Source organism: Grus americana, chromosome 5 (assembly GCF_028858705.1).
Source record: "Grus americana isolate bGruAme1 chromosome 5, bGruAme1.mat, whole genome shotgun sequence".
NCBI lineage: Eukaryota > Metazoa > Chordata > Aves > Gruiformes > Gruidae > Grus > Grus americana.
Window position 1 is genome coordinate 52823574 of NC_072856.1, and position 25249 is coordinate 52848822.

The 25249-nt window shown below is 42.0% G+C and overlaps 1 protein-coding gene across 8 annotated transcripts in view; it reads right to left on the reverse strand.

Moving 5' to 3' along the window:
- The window catches only part of TC2N (tandem C2 domains, nuclear), a 36327-nt gene extending 12825 nt beyond the window's left edge, over positions 1 to 23502 (reverse strand). Inside the window, exons 1-6 of one of the 8 annotated variants that reach the window (XM_054827263.1) lie at positions 23372 to 23502; positions 21071 to 21243; positions 12774 to 12906; positions 7042 to 7168; positions 6151 to 6384; positions 2769 to 2933 (exon numbers count right to left, since the gene is read on the reverse strand). In XM_054827263.1, coding sequence (XP_054683238.1) covers positions 2769 to 2933; positions 6151 to 6384; positions 7042 to 7108 — 466 coding nt within the window. In that variant the 5' untranslated portion in view covers positions 7109 to 7168; positions 12774 to 12906; positions 21071 to 21243; positions 23372 to 23502. Of the gene's footprint in view, positions 1 to 2768; positions 2934 to 6150; positions 6385 to 7041; positions 7169 to 11989; positions 12236 to 12773; positions 12907 to 21070; positions 23198 to 23234; positions 23330 to 23371 lie in introns of those variants that run through there. The other 7 variants (XM_054827269.1, XM_054827262.1, XM_054827266.1 and 4 more) reach the window with 7 other exon arrangements.
- Positions 23503 to 25249: the final 1747 nt, after the last annotated feature.

Consider the following 25249-nt stretch of genomic DNA (forward strand, 5'->3'; position numbering starts at 1 on the left):
AAGCCATTAAAATATCTTAATGAATTCCATCTTTGAAATAGTTCAAACTTACTTGATCACACTGGTAGCACTGGTAGAACAGGGAGCCTGCCTCAAAGTTATTTCCTCAAGAGAAATGGCTTTTTTTTAGTCGATGCTTTAGCAAAACAGAAAAGCCTTGTCTTTAAATCTAGTCAGCCAGAACTGGGGCTTAGCCTGGTCTCCTTTTTAAAATTTTTCCACAGTAAAGATCCCAGTGGCAAAAACATGCTGCCTGCAAAACTTGGCCTCTTCTCCCTGGCTTTACTGATCACAGTGTCAAAGCACCACACTCTGCACCCTTACTAGATCTCAGACAAAGCAAGTCTTAACTCTGAGATTCTATGTACTTGTTATAGCACAAAAGCAAGATCTTTATTTTACAGAAGGGTATTTTCCTCAGCAGGTGGAGGTGGTTAAGTAGATCCTATCAGTTTTCTTTGACCTCGAAGCAATACGGAACTTAAGCACATTGTCTATGCATATTATGCAGCAACAATAGAAAATGGGAGCTGAACGAATGCAACTGTTTCGGGAATCTTTGCTGACTCCAGTAATGTTCAAGAGGTTTTTAAAGCTTCCCAACTTCAAAACCAACCCATACTGAAATAGATGAAAGCAGTATGGTTTAACTTCTAGGACTATCTGATGCAATGAATTGCTTTTTGTGGCAATGCTGTGTTACAGTATTTCAGAAGACTTCCATTACAATTCACTGACCATAGCTTAATAGAATTACATCAGTCATTACTGAAAATTTATTTCCTTTTTACTGCTATCAAAAGAAATAACCAGTTATGCTTATTGCGAGATTTGACACTAAAAAAAAATTATTTCTTTTCCCAAGGAAGAAAAAGAGAACAAAAGATAAAGAAAGTTTTCACAACCCATGGGGAGGAAAAGGAAAGTAACAACATAATTTATACAGCATTTAATAAAGCTCTGTACATCTGGCATGAGTTCCAAATTCCCTCTTGCACGTGACACAAAAGGGCCAAGTTGTTCACTGAGTCTGGTGTAGAAATAGCATTATAATATCATGTGAGGCCTAGAAACTTTGTTTGATATAATGGGAGCAAATAGGAGAGGCCAGCCCATTATTTGAAGTTGACTATGGTTATGGAAATTAATTCCATATTCAGTACTCATGCCTTTCACAAACTACTGGGAAACATCCACTCAAGTCTACAGGTTACAAATCACCAAAACGCTTTAAAGACAGTATGATCTGCTGTTTCTAGTAAAGCTGGTTAAAGTTTTCAAAGAAAATGGGGGTGGGGAAGAGATGGTACCTTTCTCCAAAACTTTTATTTTTAATGGGGAAAAAAAGAAGACAATTTTTACACTGAGAATGCTGTTTGTAAAATATAAAAAAGCAGAAAAAATTTAACCATAAACAGATGTTGTTTACCAATAATAACTAGAATTTGAGAAAAATATTAATGAATTTATTTTTCAGTTTAGGGTTTTTTTGGAGGTTTTTTTTTTCTGGGATGAGGAGGAGGGACTTCAGAGGAAAATTCAAGAATTTCACTCCATACCTTCCAAACAAACACATTCTGTAGTTCTAAGCCCACGCACATGAAAAATATCATAGGGTTTGCTGCAAAGATATAGGCTTAGAGTTTTGCTTAAATAATCTATAGATGCACATGAAGAGAATCATCTAAATTTTGAAACAGCTGTGAAAAAACTCTGGAGGAAGAAGGCATTTTAGAAGTGTACTCCAGACACACCTAAGTGGCCTTTCTTGTGTTTAAACTTACTAAGACAAAACTAGCAAAGTGTTTACTTAGCTTGAAGAGAAATGGAAAAAGAAATGATGAACTGAAAGGAAGATGTTCAAGACAGTTTTATAAAACCCACTTGGCTCCCACCACAGGTACTTACAAAGGCTAACAAAACCACATGCATTAAAGGCTGCTAAAATTCTATGTGTGTTTTGTTCTCTTTTAAAAAAATACGTAGTCTTTTCATGTAGTCTCTATGGTAATTCAGAATTATTTTTAAAACAGGACCCAGACTGAGACAATTCCCCAGCTGTAAACTAAGCATGCTGTACCATTCTAAATAAAACATCTTTTAAAATACATGCTGTCGCCAGCTTCCAATTTGATAGAGGTATGTACATTTCTTCGAACGTATGAGTTTTCTGAATGCATTTGCCTTAGCAATCTCTTACAGCAAGCAACACTTAGTCATCTACTTTACTCTAACCAGCATTCATATAGGTTACGTATACCAATGAACAGCACAGAAGAAAATTTTTACCTAGGTAGCCATCCAGCCAGGTTTTCTGCACCTGTTCTTATCTGCTCCTGAATGTTTTTTGGTGCTTGTTCCTCTCTCTACATACATACTCCTCAGGCATTCCTCCACTCAACATACTGCCTGACTTCCTTCTTCCATCTCCCTCACTCCTAACACTGGCAGCTCAAATCTCCAGTACTGCATCCTGTTTTGGATTGGAGGCAGCTATACTAGCTTGCTTTGCCAATTTGTCTACCTCTGTGTGATGCACGCAAGACTTGCTAAGCCCCCAAAAGACAGAAAGTAACAGCGCAGCTGGAAATCAAGCAGTGCTGGCTCCACAGATTGATTCCCCAACCAAGAAGTGTCTACAGCGTACAGTCCAGTTTGAGAACCGCTATAATCAAACACGTCTTCTGCAGACTAATGGCTTTTTTCTCTTACCTATAAACCTTGGGAAAGGGAGGAAGACAGCAAAGTAAGGGTGGGGTCCTTCTCACCTGATCCGTATAATTTCCTGGTATCTGATTTTGCTTGGAAGCGCCTAATCAGATCTGGTGAAACTCGATGCTCCAAATAAAATGGGTTGTACACGTCATAGCGGGGCCATTGGTACATGCCGTGCAGTTCTGCTTTCCGGTCACCAAATGAGGCTCTGGCAGATTCTGCGGAGCACAAGTAAACATCAAATTCAAGAGTTCCAGACATAACACATGCTGCCTGGCTTCATAAGGCAGGCAGAGTGCCTTCAGGGCAAAGGACAAAATATTTCAGTGTTATCTACTTCAGGAAAAGAAAAAAAAAAAAAAGGGTAAAGAAAACACACATACACATTATGTCAGATTTCCACAGTGTACTAGCAAACACTGGAATTAAATTTGCCATAAAAAGCTATGCATACCCTCTCTTGGAGTTCCACAATAAATGCCTAACTAGTTAAAATACAGAAGGCTCCAAAACCAGACAGCAAGACAGAAATTAACAGGAAAAGTAGGACCATGTGTACAGAAAACCTTTGACTTATTTGGCTACCTACCCCCAGGACATTCCCTCGCAGCTAATGGACCCCCAGGAGGGTCTTGTATGGAAAGATAACGCAACTTGTGACTGCAGTCTTCCTGTAATCCAATTTCCATAGGAAGTCTGTCAGTGGTAAAATCACTGGTCCAAAATGACTTGAATTGTTGGCAGAGGCACAAGTAGACAGATCTGAGAATGCCTGAATCCCAGCCCTTTACTCAGCCCATTACAGAACAGCTGCCCTATTTTTCTCTCCTTTATTTATAACCATTTCAGAAAAAACATGCACGACTTGGTCAGCACAACAGTAAAGAACATATTGCTGTATTCTTCATTTTGTCTGTCAGGAGCAAAAATAAGCCATATATAGCAGTACAGTAGAGAAAGGGGATGGGGTGACCTGGACTCTGCCAAGCTCTGACATTTGCTTCCTTCACTTCACCTCCATGGACTTCAACCTGTCTGCTAAAAAGTTCTTTACCCCATCCTAAAGTGCCTTCAATTCTGCAAGCATGTTGCACCATAAGAGGCAAACTATTATTTCTGTAAAATCCTTTCCTCCAGGTGTTAGTAGAGTAAATAAAAAAAGAGTAACTAAAACAGTGAGATGGAACATGACAGATGATAAAGCAAGAATAATGGGCTTGAGCATGACATAAATTAGGATGAATGCTAGAAGCAAGGCCATAAAGAACTGCTACGCAGCAGATGATGGAAAAGCTGCTATTCCAGACCAGGAGCACACCTCTTCCTGCTAGCTTACTTCTGTGAGAGCATGAGACATGCTGCAGTGAGTACTGAAGAGAAAGGCTGCCAGAACTTAACTGCTTTCAGAAGGGATGCCAAGAGCTAACACTGAACATGTCTTGTCTCACTAAAGGAAAGTGGTCAGACATGCACAGAAAATGGAGCGGAACCGAGAGCAGAACTTGGACTTCTACAGATATTTAACAATGGCCTAAGAAGCAAATACTCTAAATACATTTTTTGACTAAGCTGCTGCTTTGGCTAATGTGAATAAGAAATGACAGCACACTTCACTGTATTTAGTAAATCTCCCTAGAAAGTAAACTTTGCATTTTTAAACATAACTTTAGTGAGGCTTAAAAAGCTGTACTTTAAAAATAAGTATTTATATTTGGAAATAGAAATGGAAGTTGCCTACTTGACATAACAGCTGCTTTTCACATATTTGCTCAAGAATTTAAAATATCTGCTCAAGAGAGACAATTATGAAGAGTCAGGTCATCCTGCCAGAAGATCTACCGGCTTTATAGCCTAAGGGCCACTCTGTTCACCAGGTCCTTCAGAAATGATGATGAAGCAGAATTCGCAATGAAGACAAGTCACTAGTTTACAAGTCACTGACTGATAAGGGTGTGTAGAACAGCATGCGCACAGAAAACATTTATCTAAAGGTTGTTACATACATCTTCCTTCTCCCTAGAGAATGCTTGTGCCTCAGAGTTCTTGATGGACTTCTTTGTACAGTATCTTGAGGATGAGGTAGGACAAAGCAAGGCAGAGTCTGAACCCAGACCCAGTAAGACAGGGGATTACCAGGAGCATGTCCTGCATTTCCATACCTTGTCCAAGTTTGGGCTTACAAGAACTAGGTACTGAAGTAGCAGGCAAGTGGGGAGGCTGAAGGAAATCAGGCTCAGAGATGAGGAGGGTCTCACATGTTCTACCTCCAGCTGTTAGGTTGCCTGTCCATGTCTGCTGAGGCAGATATCACAAATAAAGCCCACTAAAAAGATTGGGCACAGACGGCCAATCTGTACCGAAAAGCTCTGCTAGGCTGATGAGCTTGGCTCTGGTGCCAGCGTTACCAGCAGGAGTGGGTGAGGAAGAAGTTTGTTAATAAGCATGGAGGAGAAGAAAAAAAAGCAACAGCAAGGACCTAGGAAGAAGAGAGAAGGGTGGGAGTAAATACGGATAAGTTAGTGCTGCATTAGTTATTATGCAACATGTGGTTGACTTTTTTCAGTTATCAAGGTTTCCACCCTCAGAAAAGAAATACAATCACGTGGGACTAAAAGCGTATTACCAGCTTATCATGTCCTCAAGGCAAAGCAACTCTAGAGAAAGCAACTGTTCAGGTATGCTCCTGTGCCAAAATTTTCTCTTACCTAATTCTAAGCATTTCCTGGCGAGACCAAGAGCCTAGCGATAGCATAAGCCTTGTAACTCATGTTACTGGGCCAGGCTCCTATTCTTTTAAAAGGCCACTATGCCTAAATTGCATGTACATAATTTTGGCAGTCAGAGTATGGGACTAACTGGCAGAGGTTGAAGCACAAGATTGTTGTGAAGCATAAGACTGTTAAGCAAAGAATCATAATATCGTGTGCAACTTTATACCACTGAGGTCTGTGACCCCTGGCCTCCCAAAGAGCAGCAAAAGGAGCAGGAAATAGTAGGGGCAAAAAATACTACCACGTAGTAGCACATGCTACCTATTGGTGAAATTTGAAAAGGAAAATGTGTTAGTATGTTAAAACATATCAGTACATTAAACGCAAAAACCAGACCACCTTCCTTTTTCACTTGAGTGATCTGGACGCTGGGGATGTGTTAGGTCTTTTCTTTCCTCCAATAAATTATTTACTGAAGCTTCTGTTTCCTTTAAGTGTCTTCCATTACTTTGAGTATGAGCACCGGTGTGCAATCCTCCCTTTCAGTTTTAGTCATGCAACATCACAGAGATTCATAACCTCTCTGGGTGTCCAGAGAGAAAAGAAATGAGACCAGACTTCTAGAAAAGTTCTACAAACACCTGTTTTCAGTAGGAATACCTGACAACTTTCAAGGAGTAGCAGAAGCTAAATAACTATTTCAGTAATGCTGTTTATATTTTACCTTGAATCCCCCCAGCATGTGAGATATTAGGAAGGTTCTTCGGCTGTACATAAGCCAATTTGAATGGAGGGACCACAAATGGTACCTCTTGACCATCCAGGGGCAGTTTAGAGAGTAGATAATCCTCTGAACAGCCAACTTGATGCTTCACTGACACAGAAGACAATGGAGGCTTCTCTACAATAGTTGGCTTGCTTGCAGCTACTGCTTCAGATTCCTGCACCATGGAAACTGCTAAAAATAAAGTGCAAGAAAAACAGACATTCCACATGTGCATTAAGTTATGAACAATACTATGAACAGCTCTCTTTCATTTAATAGGATCTGTGCCTGATACATTAGTTAATTGTTGCTAGTATTCAGTTTTACCAGCATTCAGGACTAGTACCTGGAAAAGATATTCATCCTCATGACACCTGTACTGATACAAACTTTTTGTTGCCCAAGCTTCTATATTTATAGCTACTTTGCTCTTAAGTGAATTTTTACAAAAGGTACACTTGTATCATAGAAGAGTTCTTCAAACAACTAAGACACCAAAGAAAATCCTAACAGCAAATCCACAGGCAGTTAAAAAAAAAAAAAGCATTCACTCAGAGTTTGAAAGATACAAGACCTTTACACAAGCTTGGGTAAAAAAGCTAGCTTTTTTGGACAGCATTCTAGGCTGCAAGCAGCAGACTTCAGACAAGTGTTCTTTTTCAGTTCCAATTCATAACACTAACAAGCATGTGTTCAATCTCCAAGTGAAGGTATGGAAAGAATTTTGTATGTTGTAAAAGAATTCAAGTTTATCATGGGTGACACGCTCATTTTATTAATGGGAACTCTCATCATTAATGAAGCCAGAACAGCAAAAGCCTTAGTTGATGTCATTATGTCAGAACTCACGATCATTTTTTTCTTTTTCCATGCAGAAACACCATTTACAGCAGCTTTTTATACATTCTGTTGCCATTGTTTTCAGTGTTGCAGTTTAGAGGAGACCACAATCAAAGATCCAGTGTAGCTATCAAACCTGAAAAACACAGATAAAACAAACTGTAGACAATGGGAATAATTGGACTAAAAATGTAATATTATCAGTTATTTAATACACAATTGCTTATTGGACACAGTCCCAGGGTCAATGAGAAAGTTACTTCAGTCATAAAAGGATCTGAGCCATCAGATTTCTCTCACTGAGACAAGTTATTTTTTATATAAAAGTACAAGGAAAGAGAATAATTTTAATGTACGGCATCCAAGTACTTTCAGTGACCCACTCAGACAGGTCCCTGTCTTTCAGAAACACTAAAATTCTCCTCATATTTGTGTGTGCCACTGGGCTTTGGAGTTCCTCAGCTTTACAGCTGTTTTGATGTAGTCTTTGTCAAGTCATTTGCAAGATGTGTTTTTTATCCTGTTTCCCTTGTTCCTGTTTCTCCTATCCTCTTTCACTCGTACTATTTTCACATACATCCATATGCATTTACATTTTTCACTCAACATACTCCATACTTTACATTTGAAAACATTCTTTGTGAATGATGCCAAAATTGCCTTCTTTGAGGAACTACTGCTTTCTCATAATTGTATACACATGAAACTGAAGACCTGTTTTATTATATAATTGTCTGCTACGCATACAGAAATAGAGAGTGCTGACTTCCAGCAAAATAAGAAGCATGTAATCTGCTAAAGAATAAGAACAAGTCTATAACAGCTGGTTAACATTAAAAGAACTTTATGACAATACTAACTGGTCTCATTTAAATGTCTTTATTCATATCCTTATGTTCTCTTTTCAGAGCGACACAGACAGCTGCATTGCCTCGTGTCCAAAACTTTAGCTGTCTAAATCTAGTCCTTTTACATGTACCTAAAGTACACAAGATTCTTTGTAGAACATAACAAGACATGATTCCAACTCCACGGAGGTCAGAAGACACCAAACACAACATGAACATAAGCTGAAAGGATAAGGAAGACAACAAGTAAGAGAAAGGGAGAAAGCACAGATAGAAGATGACAATTACACAAAAATGGACACGTTTGCTCAGTTATCTCAATCTCAAGAAACTGCTGAAAGCTTCTGTATGCCAGCACAGAAGCCATTCCCACCTGCAGCTTGAACAGTGCCATCATTTTCTTTGTATGTGTATTCAAAGACAGCTAGGGAACCACACAAATACTGTGGAAATAACACGAATATCCCCCAAACTTTTCTCAAAAGCCTCAAAATTTTGATGAATGCCAAGTGGCGATATTAAGCTATAGACACTTCATCTACCTTAGAAAACATGTGCTTTCTTGTCTTAACATTATTTCTTTCCATGGGTAGGGTGCCACTAGAAAGTTAACGATAGATATATCAATTTGCAAATACTGACCTGCTCTTTTGCACTCTACAGTAACTCAGCACTGTTGTTTATGTCTTAACTTACGAGTTTTGCAAAGCCACTGAGAGCATGTGGCTTCATGAGGAAGCCTTGAATTAACTTGTTATCTTTAAAATACTAGCGTGAAATATAATGAAGGTTTATTATTAAAACTACATAGCTGTTCCAGAATTATTCTTAATCATGAGCTATCAGAAAGTACTGATTAGAAGGAAATTCTTAAAATATATTCCCGTTAGAACGAAACCTAAGTAAACCTTTATTCTACTGCAACAAGAACCTAAGGGAATATTTGGTTTAATAGAATTTCTCTGAATAATTTTTGCTGTTTTTACCACTAAGTGGTGTAAATTATTTCCTCTAGTTTTATACTGCTCTTTGTGCTCAACAGACCAAAATGATCAAAATACAAGTGACCGCATATAAAAGCCTCAGAAATAGCCTGAATACTGGTACACGTTATTCTGGAAAACAGAACGCTACAAAAGAGAGTACAGCATAGTCTCTAACCAGACAGGGTAGGGGTGCAATATCCTGCTTTCAAAGGGACTCCATTACTCTGCACAGAATCCATCACTCAGTACTTGCCCTGATCTCAAAATTGCCTGTAAGTGTACGTACAGTATGAGATCTGCATTGAAAATCTTCAGAGGCGACACTGCCGACTCCAGAACCTGCTCTGCATCTTTACAGATGGTAACAAAAAGAGGTGTAGGAATTTCTCATTAAATTCTCCACGTTTCTAAGGATGAAATTTTCACTGCTGCTCCTCCCTCAAAGGCACACTCAGGATAGCTAAGCCTGCTAGAATTCAAAGTTTACTTTAAGGTTCCCTTGCAGTGATTTTCCTTCCCAGCTGTTATCAGCATACAGCTGGAGTTAATATGCTTTACTCTTGTTCACCATGTTTAAACTGGGCTGAAACAGCTGCTTCATTTGCTCTAAGCTTTGTGACAATTGTATCTAAGCCTCGGTGGCAGTTTGAGCAGGCAAAACAGTCTTTTATCTCAAAATGTCTAGATTGAATTTATTTGCTACTGCTGATGAAGAAACCAAAATGTTAGTAACCACCCTGCTTTCCAGCTACATAAAGTAGAAAAATCAGATTTTCTGAATCAGAGAAAATTCAGTTCATGGTAGTAATATTTTTCCCCAGAATTGTTTAGCTGGAACCATCAATGTGAGAAAATAAACAAGTGTAAATTGTCTGTCATCAGCAGTTGCCTTTCCATCACGGGGTTGAGTGCCTCACCTAAAAAAGAAAGGGCTTCATATGGGTATTGAAAATATAACAGTAATAATGTAATTCTACATCTTTTGTACTTCTGTCATTAAAAAAATGATCATGTTTTTCACAGTAAGACCAAGTAACCTGTAATAGTCTTTGACCATTATCTTTTTTTCCTCCATTTATCAATATGCAAACATTCATACATTTTTTTCATATCTCAAGACAAATATAAAGCAATTCATCACTGCCTATTGTACAGAAGAGAGTACACTATTTACAGATTACTGTTTTGTAGGCAAGGTAATACCAGTAGCCAGTGCCAAAGTACATAGACACATAGCTTAGAGTTTCCAATTCAGTTTCAGCTTAAATACAATATTTTGAAAAGAAAGTTCCACGAATAAGAAACTAGAACACCACGTACACTTTTTAAGCTTAAAAATGTTATGGTTTCAGTGACAAAATATACCACAGCCACATTACAGAAAAATGACAGCATTTGCTAAGGGACAGATCATCTAGATACACTGCTCCCTCATTTTGCTTAGAGCACTTTGCTTTGCTGGTAAAATCACAGCATGGATGGTCTAAAAAAAAAAACAACTTTAAAAAGTAATTGAAAGTTGCCTACGGTTAGTTATACCACTTTCACGGCATACAAGAGTTTTGTCTTAACCATGTAGGACAGAGAAATTTAGCAGGTTCTGTTGTATATTTTATTAACTGAAAATGAATGAAAGTCTTGTAGAAGATTAAACAAGTATTTCATGATCTTGACAGAAGCTGACATTTCTATCAAAGGTTAAACTTGTCCCACATGCCAGAATCTTTTGCTGGTGCCAGCTACCCAAAAATCCTCAGTATATCATGTAACAGTTGTTAAAAGATTGTACTAACATGCATTTGTCTGGGAATAAATTTACCAAACAAACCTGAACTGTAGAGACATTTGTTAGGTGCACCAACAAATTCCAAAGAAGTACTGACTTCCCAGCAATGCCATCCATCTAAACAAGAAGTTAGGACTCCTTGACCCTATCTCTAAATTTTGGGGTCAGTTTTTGTTAGGCAACATGCATACGTCAAAGACATCCTCCATTTTGGAGATATTAGACTGAAGGAAAAGAAGGAAAAGGAGAATTATCCCTGATTTTCAGACAAAAACCCTGAGACACAGAAATCCAATCACTTGCAGCAGAAGAGGGAACTGAACCCAGATCTTGTCACTCTGTCGCAAATTCTCTGTCTTCCTTGGTGTTGTCCACCGATTTCAGTAAGCTTTTTTATTTCTCTCTTCCCAGTATCAAGCCAAAATAAGATAATCAAATGTAACTCAGCAATAGTCCTTCCACACTAAGGCAGAAGAAGAGCCAAGGTTATTAGAACATCCTGGAAACAACAAAGTTTAAAACCCAGCCACACACATACACAGAGCCTAGAGAATTACAATCACTACTATTTTAATGGGTTTAGATGGAGAACATAAATGATCTTAATGATTTCCAGATTTCTCTGATAGAAATTTTGAATGAGCTAAAATCAGATAAACTGAGTATCAAAGACTTCAGTTCCAGAGGCCTCCAGAATGATTACAAGACAGAGATGTTTGGAGAAGAAAGTAAATATTTTCAACAACTCATTAAATAAAAAGAACATGATAGAAAACGGATGATTGCAATATTAAATATTAAAAGCTGAAAGCAGTCTGAAAAAGAAATGTCAGGCCATTGCTGCCTTATGATGAAAGGATATATTTTGCAACAAGTTTGTAGGCTGCCAATGTATTTTACTGCATTTAATCACAGCACTGCTCCATAGGAGTTGATCAGGTAACACATTTAAAACTACACAATAGACACAAAGGTGAAATAGCTGATCTCAAACTGGGAAAGCTGGCTAAACCACAGGTTTCAAATGTTATGAGATTTATTGCCAGCCATAAAAGCAGAAAACACATTCTCAGATCTGTGTTCCAGAAACATATCACAGCAAAATTTCTAGTAGTAAGTCCCCACAAAGCGGGAGGTGTAAAAGAAAATATCCGGAAGCAGGGAAGATCGGTTGTTATTAAGCATTTGGGACAGATCCTTGAATGACGTAAGTGTCTACAGCTCCAGTAGCCCCAGTGGAGCCATGACACTTTGCAACATCTGAGGATCTGCCCTGCGGAGAAAGCGAGCTCAAGCTTGCCAGTTCACACCTCAGCCAAACACCATGATTATGCTACCTCTGTGCCTTTCTGCCTTTCAGATCCAGGTGATGCAGTCAATCCCAGCCATATAAATCCTTCAAGGAGCATAACAATACAACCACAGGTCTCCAGATGATTAACAAAAACACAGCACAGCAAAAGCTGCTTCTGCTGCAGTTCAGATGGAGTCTCTTTTGATGGTGCAGATGCTGCAAAAGGTTTAACTTCCATGGCCAGCTGTTCTGTAGTTTTGTTTCTGGGGGAGAGTGTCTGGGAGCTGTGCACCAGTCTGAGCATAGCTCTTTGTCTGAAGAGGAGTGGCTTGTGACCACTGCAACTCAAAACCGGTCAACACTAGTAAAACAGCTTAAACGGCTTTGAGAAATTTGCCTCCAGGTACTTTACTAGTCTAACAGCAAGGACAGCACACACACACCCCCACACACACCTAGTGCCATGCACGGGCACACGCTTGCCAAAGACATAAAGTCCACAATTTAAAAAAAAGCCCTAGGTTTTTTGGGACTGTAGGCAGGTCTGATTTGTACCATCCACACAGGAGAAAGAGGCACTTGAAGTGGGTCTGAGCATGTGAAAAGACAGGACACAAGCTTTCGTTCCTATTCATTATAAATCTAGGCAATAGTAGGTTGTCTGGAGGAAGAGGAAAAAGAAAAAAAAACAACAACAAAAAAAAAATGTCATGCCAACACACACCCATCAGGTGCATGATAAAAGACTCCTATCTATGCCTGTTCCAGGAGAACCCCACAACAGTGATATCTGCAGTAAGTAGTGGGGGGGGGGTGTGTGTACATACGCATTCCTTCTCTGCTTGTAACTGCAACTCAGGGAAAAGCATGAACACTCTGGGAATTTGCACATAGATATTATTCCAGTTCTTCTGCCTTCCAAGGAATGAAGAAAACATGAGGTTTTCCTTTCTTTTGTGCCTGGAAAGAGAAAGAGATTTCACCCTGAAAGCAGTGGATCGCAAAGGAGATGCTGAAATAAGAGAAAAAGAGAAGTTATGAGAAAGCTTTTGAAGGATGCAACCAGAAAGGCATTCTTGTGAGAGACATCTTACAAACAGTTCAACAGAAATATAATGAAGAGATGCAAAGCTCTCCCAGTGCAGCAAATAAATGAAGAAAAAGTGTAATTACATATTTAAAACTGGAAAAAAAAAAAAGACTATGCATCATTAACCAAGTTTAGATGATGGGGATTTTATGATAGACTGTTGCACAGCTTTCCTGGGGCAAAGAGCCTAGTGGCCTTGTTTAAGTAGTTACACAATTAAACCTGGTAACAGAAACAGACAGTAAAAAGTTGCTGGGAAAAGTGTCACGCTCCATGATGCAAACAAACCACTAACTGCCTAGGCACAGGAAGCACGTTCCTGGTAAATGATGGCACAACAGCCCACCAGAGGAAGCTTTATGGGTTCCTCTTGCTAATCCCAGAAACAGGAAACTGAATGGACCATTGGTCTGAACCAGCACAGTTCTGTCCTGCAAACTCCTCTCATTCACTTACAGTTTGCTAAAGCAGAATCTTACTTTTGAAGACCAGAAGGCCCTTTTTACACCCTTGTCCCGCTCTCCTGTTACACCACTGGGTTTCAACCAGTTACTCCTGCACTACACTGAGCAACTTAAGCAGGAAGACACTTGGGCTTTATTTCAGAAAATATTTCAAGAGCTAATTGCCTTCACTGTTAATATTTTAACTCTATTTATGGTTTAATTTTTTTACCAGTTTTTATGTCTTTGCTATATTAAAAGTGGTAATTATCAGTAGTATCTCTTTTCTTCATTCAGATCTTAAAAAATTAGGATCTAACCTTCCGTTATATTTCTCTTGAATAAGCTAAGTAGACCAAAGCAAGCCATGTAAGCTTTACAGCATTCAAGTCTGTTTTGTATAGTTCTTCTCAAAACATTATCCTGCTTCTCTGACCAGTTTGATTCAGGCTGATACCACAACCAAACTGTGCACCTCAGACTCAACAATGTCACAGGATAATCTAAGGTGAGAACGTATTTCATTAATTAATACTTGTAAGGGCAAGGTTGCTGTCATTCCCACAGCATTGTATTGAGATCCCAAACTGTTACTGGTCCACAGTTGCCTCTGCATCTTCCTGACTATATTCTGAGCAAGGCGAGAAGAGCAGGAGGATGGGAGCCTGCAGAGAGCATCTCCACAGTCCCGCTGATGACTGCCATAGTGTTCAGGTAAGATACTGTTTGCTGGACTCCTAGAGATAACAGTTGCACATAAAGTTTAAAACCCTTGTAATCAGCGGGCGTGCTCAATACTTCACTGCTATCAGTCGGGATGTGACAACTGCACAAAAAATATTACTTAGTCAGCTTTAGCAGGCTTCTCCTGAGGCGAAGAAAACCACCTCAGAAGTCAATCCTTAGCTGAGCTGTTGTCACAGCAGTAAAAGCAGAGCTCACTGCGATCCCATAAGCTGCTTTATACGTTCACCTGCCAAGGAGGTCTAGGTCTAACTGAACCAGGGCAGAAGCTTTGCCTGCAACAGCCACATCTTCCTACATGCAGTTGTGAGAGACCATGCCGTGTCCCACTGCAACTTTCCCTTCTCCCTCCAGTTTCTCTGCCCAGATGAAGATGATCTAATATATGTGTCCCTTCATGCAGGTCCTGAGCTGAACTCTACAGCAAGAGCGCTTGTGCAATCTAGCTGTGGTCCCCTTCAGCTCAGCAGCTGCTTCTTCCCAGGGCTCCAGACTGGAGGAGGCCAAATGGCCTTCAGCGCATCTGCACACACAGCCCAGGCACAGACCACCAGAGTATGTCACGAAGAAGAACTAATTGCTCTTGCCTACTTCCCTGAAGAAAAATAAAGCTGAGCAGGTGTGTGTGCTTGAGCTATCGTGCTACAGGAACAACTGCCTCTGCTTTCCAGGCACCCCTTGGAGAAGAGGAACAAGCCCTGGCACATGTACACGATCCAGAGTCGTCCTTCTGACACGGCCCCCAGGGACACCCTGACTCTGGCTTAGCATTATAGCCTTGCACCTGCAGCCCTCAAATGTAGACTTAATCCAAGCCTGCCCTAGTAGGCAGAAGATTAATAATATCATTTACAAGGGCCAAAAGAACAATTTTCATAAATCTGAGCCAATTTTTCTCATGCAAGATTTATATTTGAATTAAGAAGGGAACATTATAAATCTATCCCATGATAAAGCTTAAAACTTTGGATTTTAATATGCTGAATCCCCTATGCTCTGGGCTGTAAAAGTTGATAGAGATAGTGTTTCTTCTAATGCTGCATTAGGCAAGTAACCAATTCATCCAATTACTGAACTGACCACACTGTTCCTGTGAACTGTAGATAAATTCACTGACTTGGACAAGGATATACAATATGGTATGTATTGGGGCAGTAAACACAAAAGAATAAATCCATTATGTTGGACTGTAGATAATTTTGGACTCAGATGGAAAACAGCAAAGCAAGAGTTGAAGTCAGGACACCAGAAAAGAAAACTTAAGAGACTAAAATCTCTGTAAAAAGAACTTGGCTTTTGATGAGAACATGGAAAGAATTCAACATAAGATAAGTTCCTTTGCTCTAAGCAGATTAGGAAAAAACCAAGACAATCACCGATGGGTACTTTATAATCTAACTTAAAACTTTCTCTATGTATCCTGTGTCAGGTTTTAATCCATTTTTTCTCCTTCTGCAGTAATGCCAAGAAGCCACAAAAATAGATCTGTCAGCAGCCCCTCTATAGCCTTGATACCAAAGAGAACTGGAAACATCTGGATGTATTTTTCAACAGGACAGCCAGGAAGAAGGTGTTTTAGGCAAGAGCATCTGCCTGTGCAGTGGAGTTCTCTAACATGGCTAAACGTGTCTAGCTTTGAAAAGATGGGCCTTGGAAAGCGACACTGAAAGACAGCACTGAATGGCATCCAGGACTCCTCAGCCTCTGCCATGACCACAGAGCCCCACAGAAAACACATGGATACACATATAATATCCAGACAGCTAATGAAAAATAGCTCCTCTTGTTTATATGAAAAAAGAAGAAAACACAAACAGTACTGCATAGAAAAATACAGTTTCATTACCATTAAAACTATTTTAAGGGAAGTCTGTTGACCTACAAGAGTCAAGAAAAGTCTTTATATATACATGCACACAAACATCTGCTGCTTTATTTTAGGTGAAACAGGTTTTTATTAGTTATTTTACATTAATTAGTTAATTGTTGTTTTACATATAGTTATTATCCTGTTTCACAATGAAAACAAAAAACTTTATATTATGGGGTTTCCACAGGATGTGGATTCCCTGTTCAGCAGTTCTGCTCCTCACTGTCACACTTTATAGCCAGATACAATATTGTGGCAAGAAGAAGGAAATATGTACGTTGTATAAATGATGGCTAAAAGACTACAGCTGACATTAAGAAAAGAAACAGGTGATATATTAAAACAGATTAAAGGAATGACTTGAGAACAGGAAATGGGAACTGATCTTAATTAATTCAAATTCAAAACAGATTGGGAGTATGGGTCTGCAGGGCATGTGCACTGAGCTAAGGAAGCTGCCTAAACACACTTTAAAATAAAAGTTCAGGACAATCCTGTCTTTATAAGGTGCAACTGTTTATTATTTTTTGCTTTAAATCGATCCAGCCACTTCTAACAGCCCCAGCAGTGCCCGTGAAAGAGCTGTACTGGCTGGACCAGCTGGCAGCTGGTAACCAGGCACTGCATAAAAGAGGTATTTGTAAATAATTTTGCGTAGACATTGGGAGAAAAGAGCAGAAACCAAAACTGTCTCAATTTTATGAGAGCATCTAACATCCCAATTATTATTGGCTGAATGCTGCTACAACTATGGGGCACAGCGGTGGGGCTCTGCTCCCTTCTAAGATGACAGAGGTCCTGAAAGCAGAAGTTGGCAGCATGAACTTATCATTCCCTTTTTCCGCCTCTTAGGACAGATTTGCTTAAAACAAAGTGAACAATGGCTACACCATGAATGTCTATTTTGTTTTGGTGGTTTTTTTTATCCTGTTGAGTTTAAATCAACACTCTTTGTAGGAGATTTTTGACCCATGATTTCACACATTGGTGAGACTAAATCTGGAAGTACATGTACCACTGAACTGAACGAAAGCCAGGATAATTCAGGGAGATGTTCTGGGTTTGATCAAGGTTTCATGGAGGAAATTTTAACTACTCCAATCACTGCTCCGCAGACAGAGAACCTCAACAGGAGACTGACAGTTCTCAATCTAGAGGCAGACAATCCCATTTTGCAAAAGTAAATTGGAAAAGAAACCCCAAATCCAACCCAGAACTAAGAGGTTTTAAAATTTTCCTCTATTGTGAAATGAAACTGGTGTTGAGAATGTTTTGTTGTCACCTACAAGCTCAGTGCTAAACAACATTTTACAAACCTCTCAAACAGGAAGCACCACTTGCTTTTGTACCAGTTTACTGCTAACCACAGAAGGCTGCTAGCTCAAGCTCCTTTTAAACCTCCTTCTGACTAACCCTCCTCTCTGCAGTACGGCAGGCGCTTTCCTCATTCGAAGAGGCACACACACAGAGGACTGGATGCCTGAATTTTGCAGAGAACCCTTCCTTAGCCCCCCTTTATCTGCCCCCTCCAGCCCCTGCTAAGCCCTGGTCGAGGGCTGGGCCATCTTCTGGCCACATGAACCACCTGATGCTGTACACACTGGCCCAGCTTCAACAAGCAGGGTGGACAGGGTCACATCCAGCCCCCTTGGCCTGAGGGCACAAGGGCTCTGTGGGAGCGAGGGGTTGCATTCCTGCAAGGGGAAGACACTCCCCCACTGCTCTGGTGATAAGGCTATCCCATAAAAGCCAAGCAGCCAGCCTTCTAGCTCTCCATGCTTCAGATGAGGCTGAGGCACTACACGTGTGCATTAATGTACGATTCCCAAGCACACTCTGCCAATGAGGCTCCAGGGCCCAGCACACTGCCCTTTGCCTTGCCCAGTGCCCAGGGGAGCTGGGGAGGGAACCAGGCACCTGCTTGCCCAGGCTGGAGCACACTGTACAAGTCCACATCCAGGTTCCAGGCTTGAAAGCATAAGTGCCAAATTAATTTAAGTGCCTAATAGGTTTTGAGGCCACTGGATCACAGTCCTTCTAGATTGCTTTCTTGGACTTCAAAGCTGGTTTAACTGCCAAAGCAGCATCTCCAGAACTTGCGCTTCAGGCCAGAACCAAAGCTCATTGCAATGACCACAAGAACCCCCCAAAACACCAAAGGCCTTCATTTGGGGCTTAATTATCTGTCCTCTCCAGATTAAGTGTGGCTATTAGATCACTGAAAAACAAAGCTTCAAAACAAAATCACCAGGGTAAAACTTACAGGAAAGATAAGCATCAGATTTCTGACATTTTTTTTGGCACTGAATTAATGTAAACTTCATCTGTGATGACAGGCGAACAAACACTCATACTAAACTTAAGAGAAGTGTCCTCACTAATTCTGCATGGTTTGATGTATTAACATAAGAGATATGATGCAACACAGATGAGCTCAAACTAAACCCAGCACTTGAACCTCTTCCCACATGAGGCTCCTCAGTTTTGGTCTGAAAATTCATCCCGGCTGCAAAAGGCTAACAACATAATTTTTCTCTGCATAAGCAATCTTTCTGATGGAGCCTTGTGTTGGGTTTGCGTGGCAAGGTTTTGGTGGCGGGGGGGCTACAGGGGTGGCTTCTGTGAGAAGCTGCTAGAAGCTCCCCCTGTGTCTGATAGAGCCAATGCCAGCCAGTGCTAAGACGGGCCCGCTGCTGGCCAAGGCCAAGCCAATCAGCGCCTCTGTGATAACATATTTAAGAAGAAGAAAAACACTTAGAGGGCGAGCTTTTGCAGCCGGAGAGAAGAGTGAGAAGATGTAAGAAACTCTGCAGACACCAAGGTCAGTGCAGATGGAGGGGGAGGAGGTGCTCCAGGCGCCGGAGCAGAGATCCCCCTGCAGCCCGTGGTGAAGGCCGTGGTGAAGCAGGCTGTCCCCCTGCAGCCCATGGAGGAAGGATGAAGGGGTGTAGAGATTCCACCTGCAGCCCGTGGAGGACCCCACGCCGGAGCAGGTGGAGGCACCTGAAGGAGGCTGCGGCCCGTGGGAAGCCCACGCTGGAGCAAGTTCCTGGCCGGACCGGTGGACCCGTGAAGAGGGGAGCCCACGCCAGGGCAGGTTTGCTGGCAGGACTTGTGACCCCGTGGGGGACCCCACGCTGGAGCAGTTTGCTCCTGAAGGTCTGCACCCCGTGAGAGGGACTCCATGCTGGAGCAGGGGAACGATGAGAGGAGTCCTCCCCCTGAGGATGAAGAAGCGGCAGAAACACCCTGAGATGAACTGACCATAACCCCCATTCCCCGTCCCCCTGTGCCGCTGAGGGGGGGGAAGGTTGAAGCCGGGAGTGAAGTTGAGCCCGGGAAGATGGGAGGGGTGGGGGGAAGTGTTTTAAGAGTTGATTTCATTTTCTCATTCCTCTACTCTGTTTTGCCTAGTAATAAATTAGATTAATTCCCTCTCTAAGTTCGGTCTGTTTTGCTCGTGACAACAATTAGTGAGTGATCTCTCCCTGTCCTTATCTCGACCTACAAGTATCTCGTTATGCCTTTTCTCCCCTGTTTAGTGAATGAGGGGAGTGAGAGAGCGGCTCTGGTGGGCACCTGGCCCCCAGCCAGGCTCAACCCACCACAAGCCTGAATAGCATTACTAACCAGAAGACAACATGGCTTAACCCAAACTCAGCCTGTCCTACTTAAAGCCCACTTTGCCTTTCACTTTAAAGAGATAAGATCTTAGGTTCTCTGCTGACAGAGACTGGGTGTTGTCCTACTTAGATTAGAGAGAGACTATTTACCATATTTAAGGTATCTTGGGAGATAACAACTCAGAGTAAACAAAGTTTACAAAACTCTTAAACAAGGGTCCAAAGAGGGGAGCAATAGGATATGCATCACACAAAATTCACTAAATGAAATAAATTGCTTGATTAAAATGCTAACAAGTTCAATAAATGTTTCCACCAAAGTCAAAGGGTACTTCTGCTATAAGCCAAAGCGGGTAGGATTCCCAGGAAGACAGTAGGCATAAGCTAGCCAAAGCCTGGCTTCCTAGTGGAGGCAGCCCTTCTAAGGCAGGTCTTTGGGCTCTGCCCACCACACATGGGGGCTGTGTCCGCCTGTCCCAAACTTGCCTGAAGGGCTGGCTGCTACTACTGGAGGGGCAGTTCGGCTCTCCCTTGCCAACAACCATCCCTGTTGAATCTAGTAAACACACAGCTGCACGATGAGTTGGTCCAGCTCACTGATTAGATGCAAAACTAAACCACCAAAATAAACAAACGTGGAGTTTTTTGGGTTTTTTTGTCAAGTAGTTTTCCAATTCCCCCTGGGGTTGACTGCAGAAGATGGGGTCAGAATACACAGTGGGGAAAACGGGGGGCCAGAGCAAGACTGTCCTTTTCACAGCCAACCCACAACCCTGGGGAGTGCATTTAGAGTAACGTACATCTGAAACTAAAACACCTATGAGTACGATGAACGGAAACTGAGTCAAAAGCAAACCAGCTGAAATGAAACACAAGTTAACAGAACATACAAGTAAAATAACTGAGCCTTATGATTAGGACAAAGAAAAAGAGACCAGAGTCTGAGCTTTTTCTCCAACATTGTAAATTAATAGCCTACACACACATGACTGACTGAACAATCCTACCCACATTCACTCTTTCCATAGCATAAGAAGAAAGAGGACTTAATCACCTGGGGATTCATCACCTAAATTAAGTGCAGGGAAGGGCAGTGGAATTGATGGGACTTCTGTGGAGTCCAACATAACCTTTGGGTGCAGCATTTTAGTAGGTGTGATTTTTATAAGTATTTGCAAGAATCAAGGGACACTTTAATAATATATTTTTCTTGAAATTCGATATCGCTTAACCACATGTATTCTACAAATATATTTTTAATATTTAACATACAGCTGGAAAAAAAGACTAGAAATCAAACTTCCCCACTCCAGGATTCATGCCCTAGCCACTGAGTTGTAGGATCACAGCTCACCTAGTGAATATTTCTGTATTGAAAGCAAGGCAAAACAGTTTCATAAGTAAGGAGTCAGAGACCGCCAGCGCAGAACAACACACAGGTTTATGACTCTAGCACTCTCTTGCGAAATGAAAGACGCAAATTCAGAACTTGGCTCTTCACATCTGGGTAACAGCTCTAGACAAAGCCTAGAAAGAATAAGAAGAAAAAAATAAATAAAAAGCACGGCAATATACTCCCCTGCATAGGTTTTTAAGTGGTCCTGATCATCTGTATGTAATCTGAAGACACTTGGGCTCTCCAAGAGTGACTTATCAAGGAACACCTCGCTTCTGGATCCCTGGACAGTTTGGGCACCTAACTAATCAACACTGCCAAAACTAAGACACATCAAGCAGCAGACCTCAATGCATTCAGCAAGTATTACTGGGAAAAACCTGAGCCTGCACAGATCAGAGACCAAGGGTTAGGACAGCAAGGATCTAGCTCTGAGGAGCGAGTGCCCACAGGATCATTTAGATGCCCAAGCCCTTACAGCTGTAGTCCAGCATACATCCCTTGAGATCTAGTTCTCTTGCTGCACAATTACAACGGCACCGACTGGAAGTGTACATTGTAGGAACAGCCACAATATCAACCTTTCCATTCTTACCTAGAGAAATGCATCACATGAGACATTGGGCATGTTTCCACATTGAAGGAAAGCTACAAGACAAGCTTAATTTAAGATGACATTTATTTCAGACCGCTGTTTAATAATCAGAGTGATCTGAACCGCCCAGGAATCCAGCTGTATGGTATGCATTAAAAAATGTACACCGTGGCTTTTGAACAGGACAGTTTGAAACTGCTTATGATCACGACTGCTGCCTTAATAGTGCTCTTGGATACAGCAGGTTATAACTTCAGTGAATATAATGTATTTTCCGATGCTAATTTCATCCGGTATAAGAAAGGAAACTCTGTCTAGCTATATTCACAACTTCCTTCTGAGTTTTTGGCTAAACCATATCTCTAATTACCTGAAGTGTTCCTAGAGAAGGTGATCTAATTAGTCATTTCTTGCCTATGATAATGCTTAGATGTTAATTCATGCAGAATATTTGGATTTTACAGGGATATTTTCTTATAGCAATACCACTTTGAGACTGTTTTAAGTACAATTTAATCTCAGGCCTAATTTATATGAAGATTTAATTCTGTAGTATTTCAATATAGTTACTGGTTTTCTACCTGCGTCCATTACTCAAGGTCTGCCACTTGACAGAAAATACAGTCCCAAGCCAAATCTTGGAAGCACACTGTCAAATGAACACTCATATAGCCATAAACAAACCAACCCCAGGCACTGAAAGGTCTTCACTCCAAAGACCCCCCGGATACTGTAGTGTGGTGACAAGGCATGACAGATGTACATCATCACCCAGACTGCCCAGTAACATTGTCTTTTGCAATTCATGTTCTGCAAGTTGAATTAGTCTGCAAGTTTTAGCCTACTTAGAAAAAACATGGAGATCAATATGCTGACATCCTTAAAAAATCCTGACTTTAAAAACATGCTGTCCCATTCAACATACCTATCAATACGCATCAGATTAAATACATCAGGGCTTGTAAAAAAGATCATTAGGTTTTGTTTCTCAGAAGCCTTATATGTACAGTGAAAAAGTAGTAATTTGCAAATTGCAAAAGTGTCACTGTATATTCACGTTTAAGTATCAATCCACAAGGCAGTTATGTTATATTCAATCATATCAGTGATATATATGGAAGAATCACTTCAGCAAGGCTGCCCAACAAAAGCCAACCTTCCCGGCTAGTTTTGTTCCCATTTACTGTCATGCACGGCCCACGTTGCTATACTGAGGTGTGCCAAGAGTTACAGATGCTGCTGCAGATCGGCAATCAAATGGTTCTGCTGGAAATATAAAGCCCAACTTCACACTGCCCATAAGCGACTAGGCAAGGTAAGCAAACCACCACCTCCACCATCCGCCGCGGGGACCCGAAGAGGGCCCGCCCGCAGGGGACACCCGCGCCGCCTCGGTGCTGTACACCCGGCGCCGAGCTCCGCCGGCGGCGGCCACCCTGGAGCTTCGGGCTTCCTGCGGCCACGGGGGCAGCCCCCCCGCCCCGGCCCAGCCCGGCTCTCGGCCTCCCCGGCTGCCCCTGCCCGCACCCGCCGCCCTCTCGTTGCCTGCGCCGCGCTCCGCCGTCCCCTTCTCCTCAGACATCCGGCGGCGGCCAGCGCCGCGCGGCCCCACGAGCGGGGGCTCCGTCCCTCGCTTCCCACTCCCGCCCGCCCCGGCCTGGTACCTGCTGGGAGGGCACCCAACTGCCCCTCCGCCCGCTCGCTGCTGCCGCCGCCGGCCGTCTCCTACCCGCAGCTCCTGCGGTACTGCCCTGCCCTGCCCTGCCCCGCGGCTCCTACCCGGCCGCTCACTGCCTCTCCTCCCGCCCGGCGGCTGCCGGCCCCCGCCCGCCCTTCCCAGCCAGGCACTGCCGGGCTCGCCGCCCACGCGGCCCTTCAGGTACGCTCCCACCGCGCTTACTCACCGATCCCTATCGCGGAAGGGGAGTTTCCCCGCTGACTTGGGACTCAACCGCCTCACCAGAGCTGCTCGTAGGGGCAGATTTAGCTCCACATAGCTGCTATAACTTTTCCTTGTTGCTTGCTGGACCATTACACTAGCAAAGTCAGTGCCAAAGCTGCCCCTTGCTTTGCTAGAAGCAAAACCAGGCCTATATTTTAGAGAGAAAAAATGAGTTTTTAATTTTTTTGTAATGTTCTTAGTAAATGGCATGTCCAGCTGGAATATGGATCCCTGTCATGTCAGGCTTTACGTAGACATGTAAGCCCCTGCCACAGAGTGCATAGTCTGTAGGATAATTTACGGATCACGCATGGTGGATGGGTTCAGAAATTGCAGCATGAAATTCTGATTCAGAAATTTCCTTGCAGAAAGCAAAGGTTCTGTGAGACTCAAGGTGGTCTCCCCTCCCTCTCCCTCTCCTCGATTTTGGTTTCTGATAAAGAGCTAAAAGTGCTAAAATACCCCAGGAGATAAATATGAGCAAGAAGTGGGGCTGCATTTGTAAGAGAAAGGGAGTATTTCTGCAAGGAAATGCTGCTTACACTCTAAGAGTATTAAAATTTCCAGTCAGTGAAGTTTCACACAGTCACCCTACTAGCTCTTGAATTGCAGCCTTTGGTGGATTCCCCATCATCTAAGACTGTAGTTTTTCTATTATCATATTTTTTATTTTAAATTTAATAGCACCACGGACCTGCTGCTAACTAAGAATTTCATGCCTGTCATCATGCAGTGTAACACAGCTACTTCGAGCTCCAGCACCACTGTTAAGGGGAGACCCTTTGCCAAAAGCACAGCCTTATAATATCTGAGCTAACAAAGCATCTCTGTTCATCTCTGCACAGAGCCAGGCACGCAGCACTGGGGTATCACATAGCGGAGTGGCTCTGATTCCTGTTAATGGAGCTCATGAGATTATTTGTGGTCACTATTTTAAAGAAGTACCAGTAACTTGGTATGCTGCCAAAATTATCTGAGTCCTCCTGAGGAGCACATTAAGCACAAATTTCAAGACATCTCACGGAACTAATTTACGTGATCTAACAGCTTTATTTTCCCGGTTGATAGAAGTGTGTTGTTTAACTACCGATAAGGTCCCTGCATGCAGCTTGCTGCTATCAGGTTACGTCAGCATTTTCATGCTCAAGGGTATTTCAGGCTCTTCAGCGACTTCCAGTCCTGCCTGAGTGGCTCTCCAGCTGCTGGAGTCAGCAGTGCTGTAGCAGCCAGCCTCTGGGACTGCAAGTTGCCTCTCTGATGAAGAAAAGGACATTAAAAATGGTATTTTTGACAAGGCAGTTAAAGGAAAAAAACAGTTTGCAAGACTACCTTCCTTCTTTCTCAAAGCAAGGCTGTCCTCTGTAATTTGAGGGGACCTCTTCTCACATCCCTGGGGCTCTTTTGATGGCTTGGGATACACCTTCCATTCTGCTTTCAGCTGCTTGAAAATTGGGAATTTTGTTTCAATAAGCACAAAATTCAGCTGTGCATGGTAAGGAATGTGGCCAACCTGATTTTGTATGGAGAGGGACAACATTGCTGTGATTTTTTTAGCTGGGATGGCAACAAACCTCCCCTCTCCCTTAGAAGATTTTTGTCC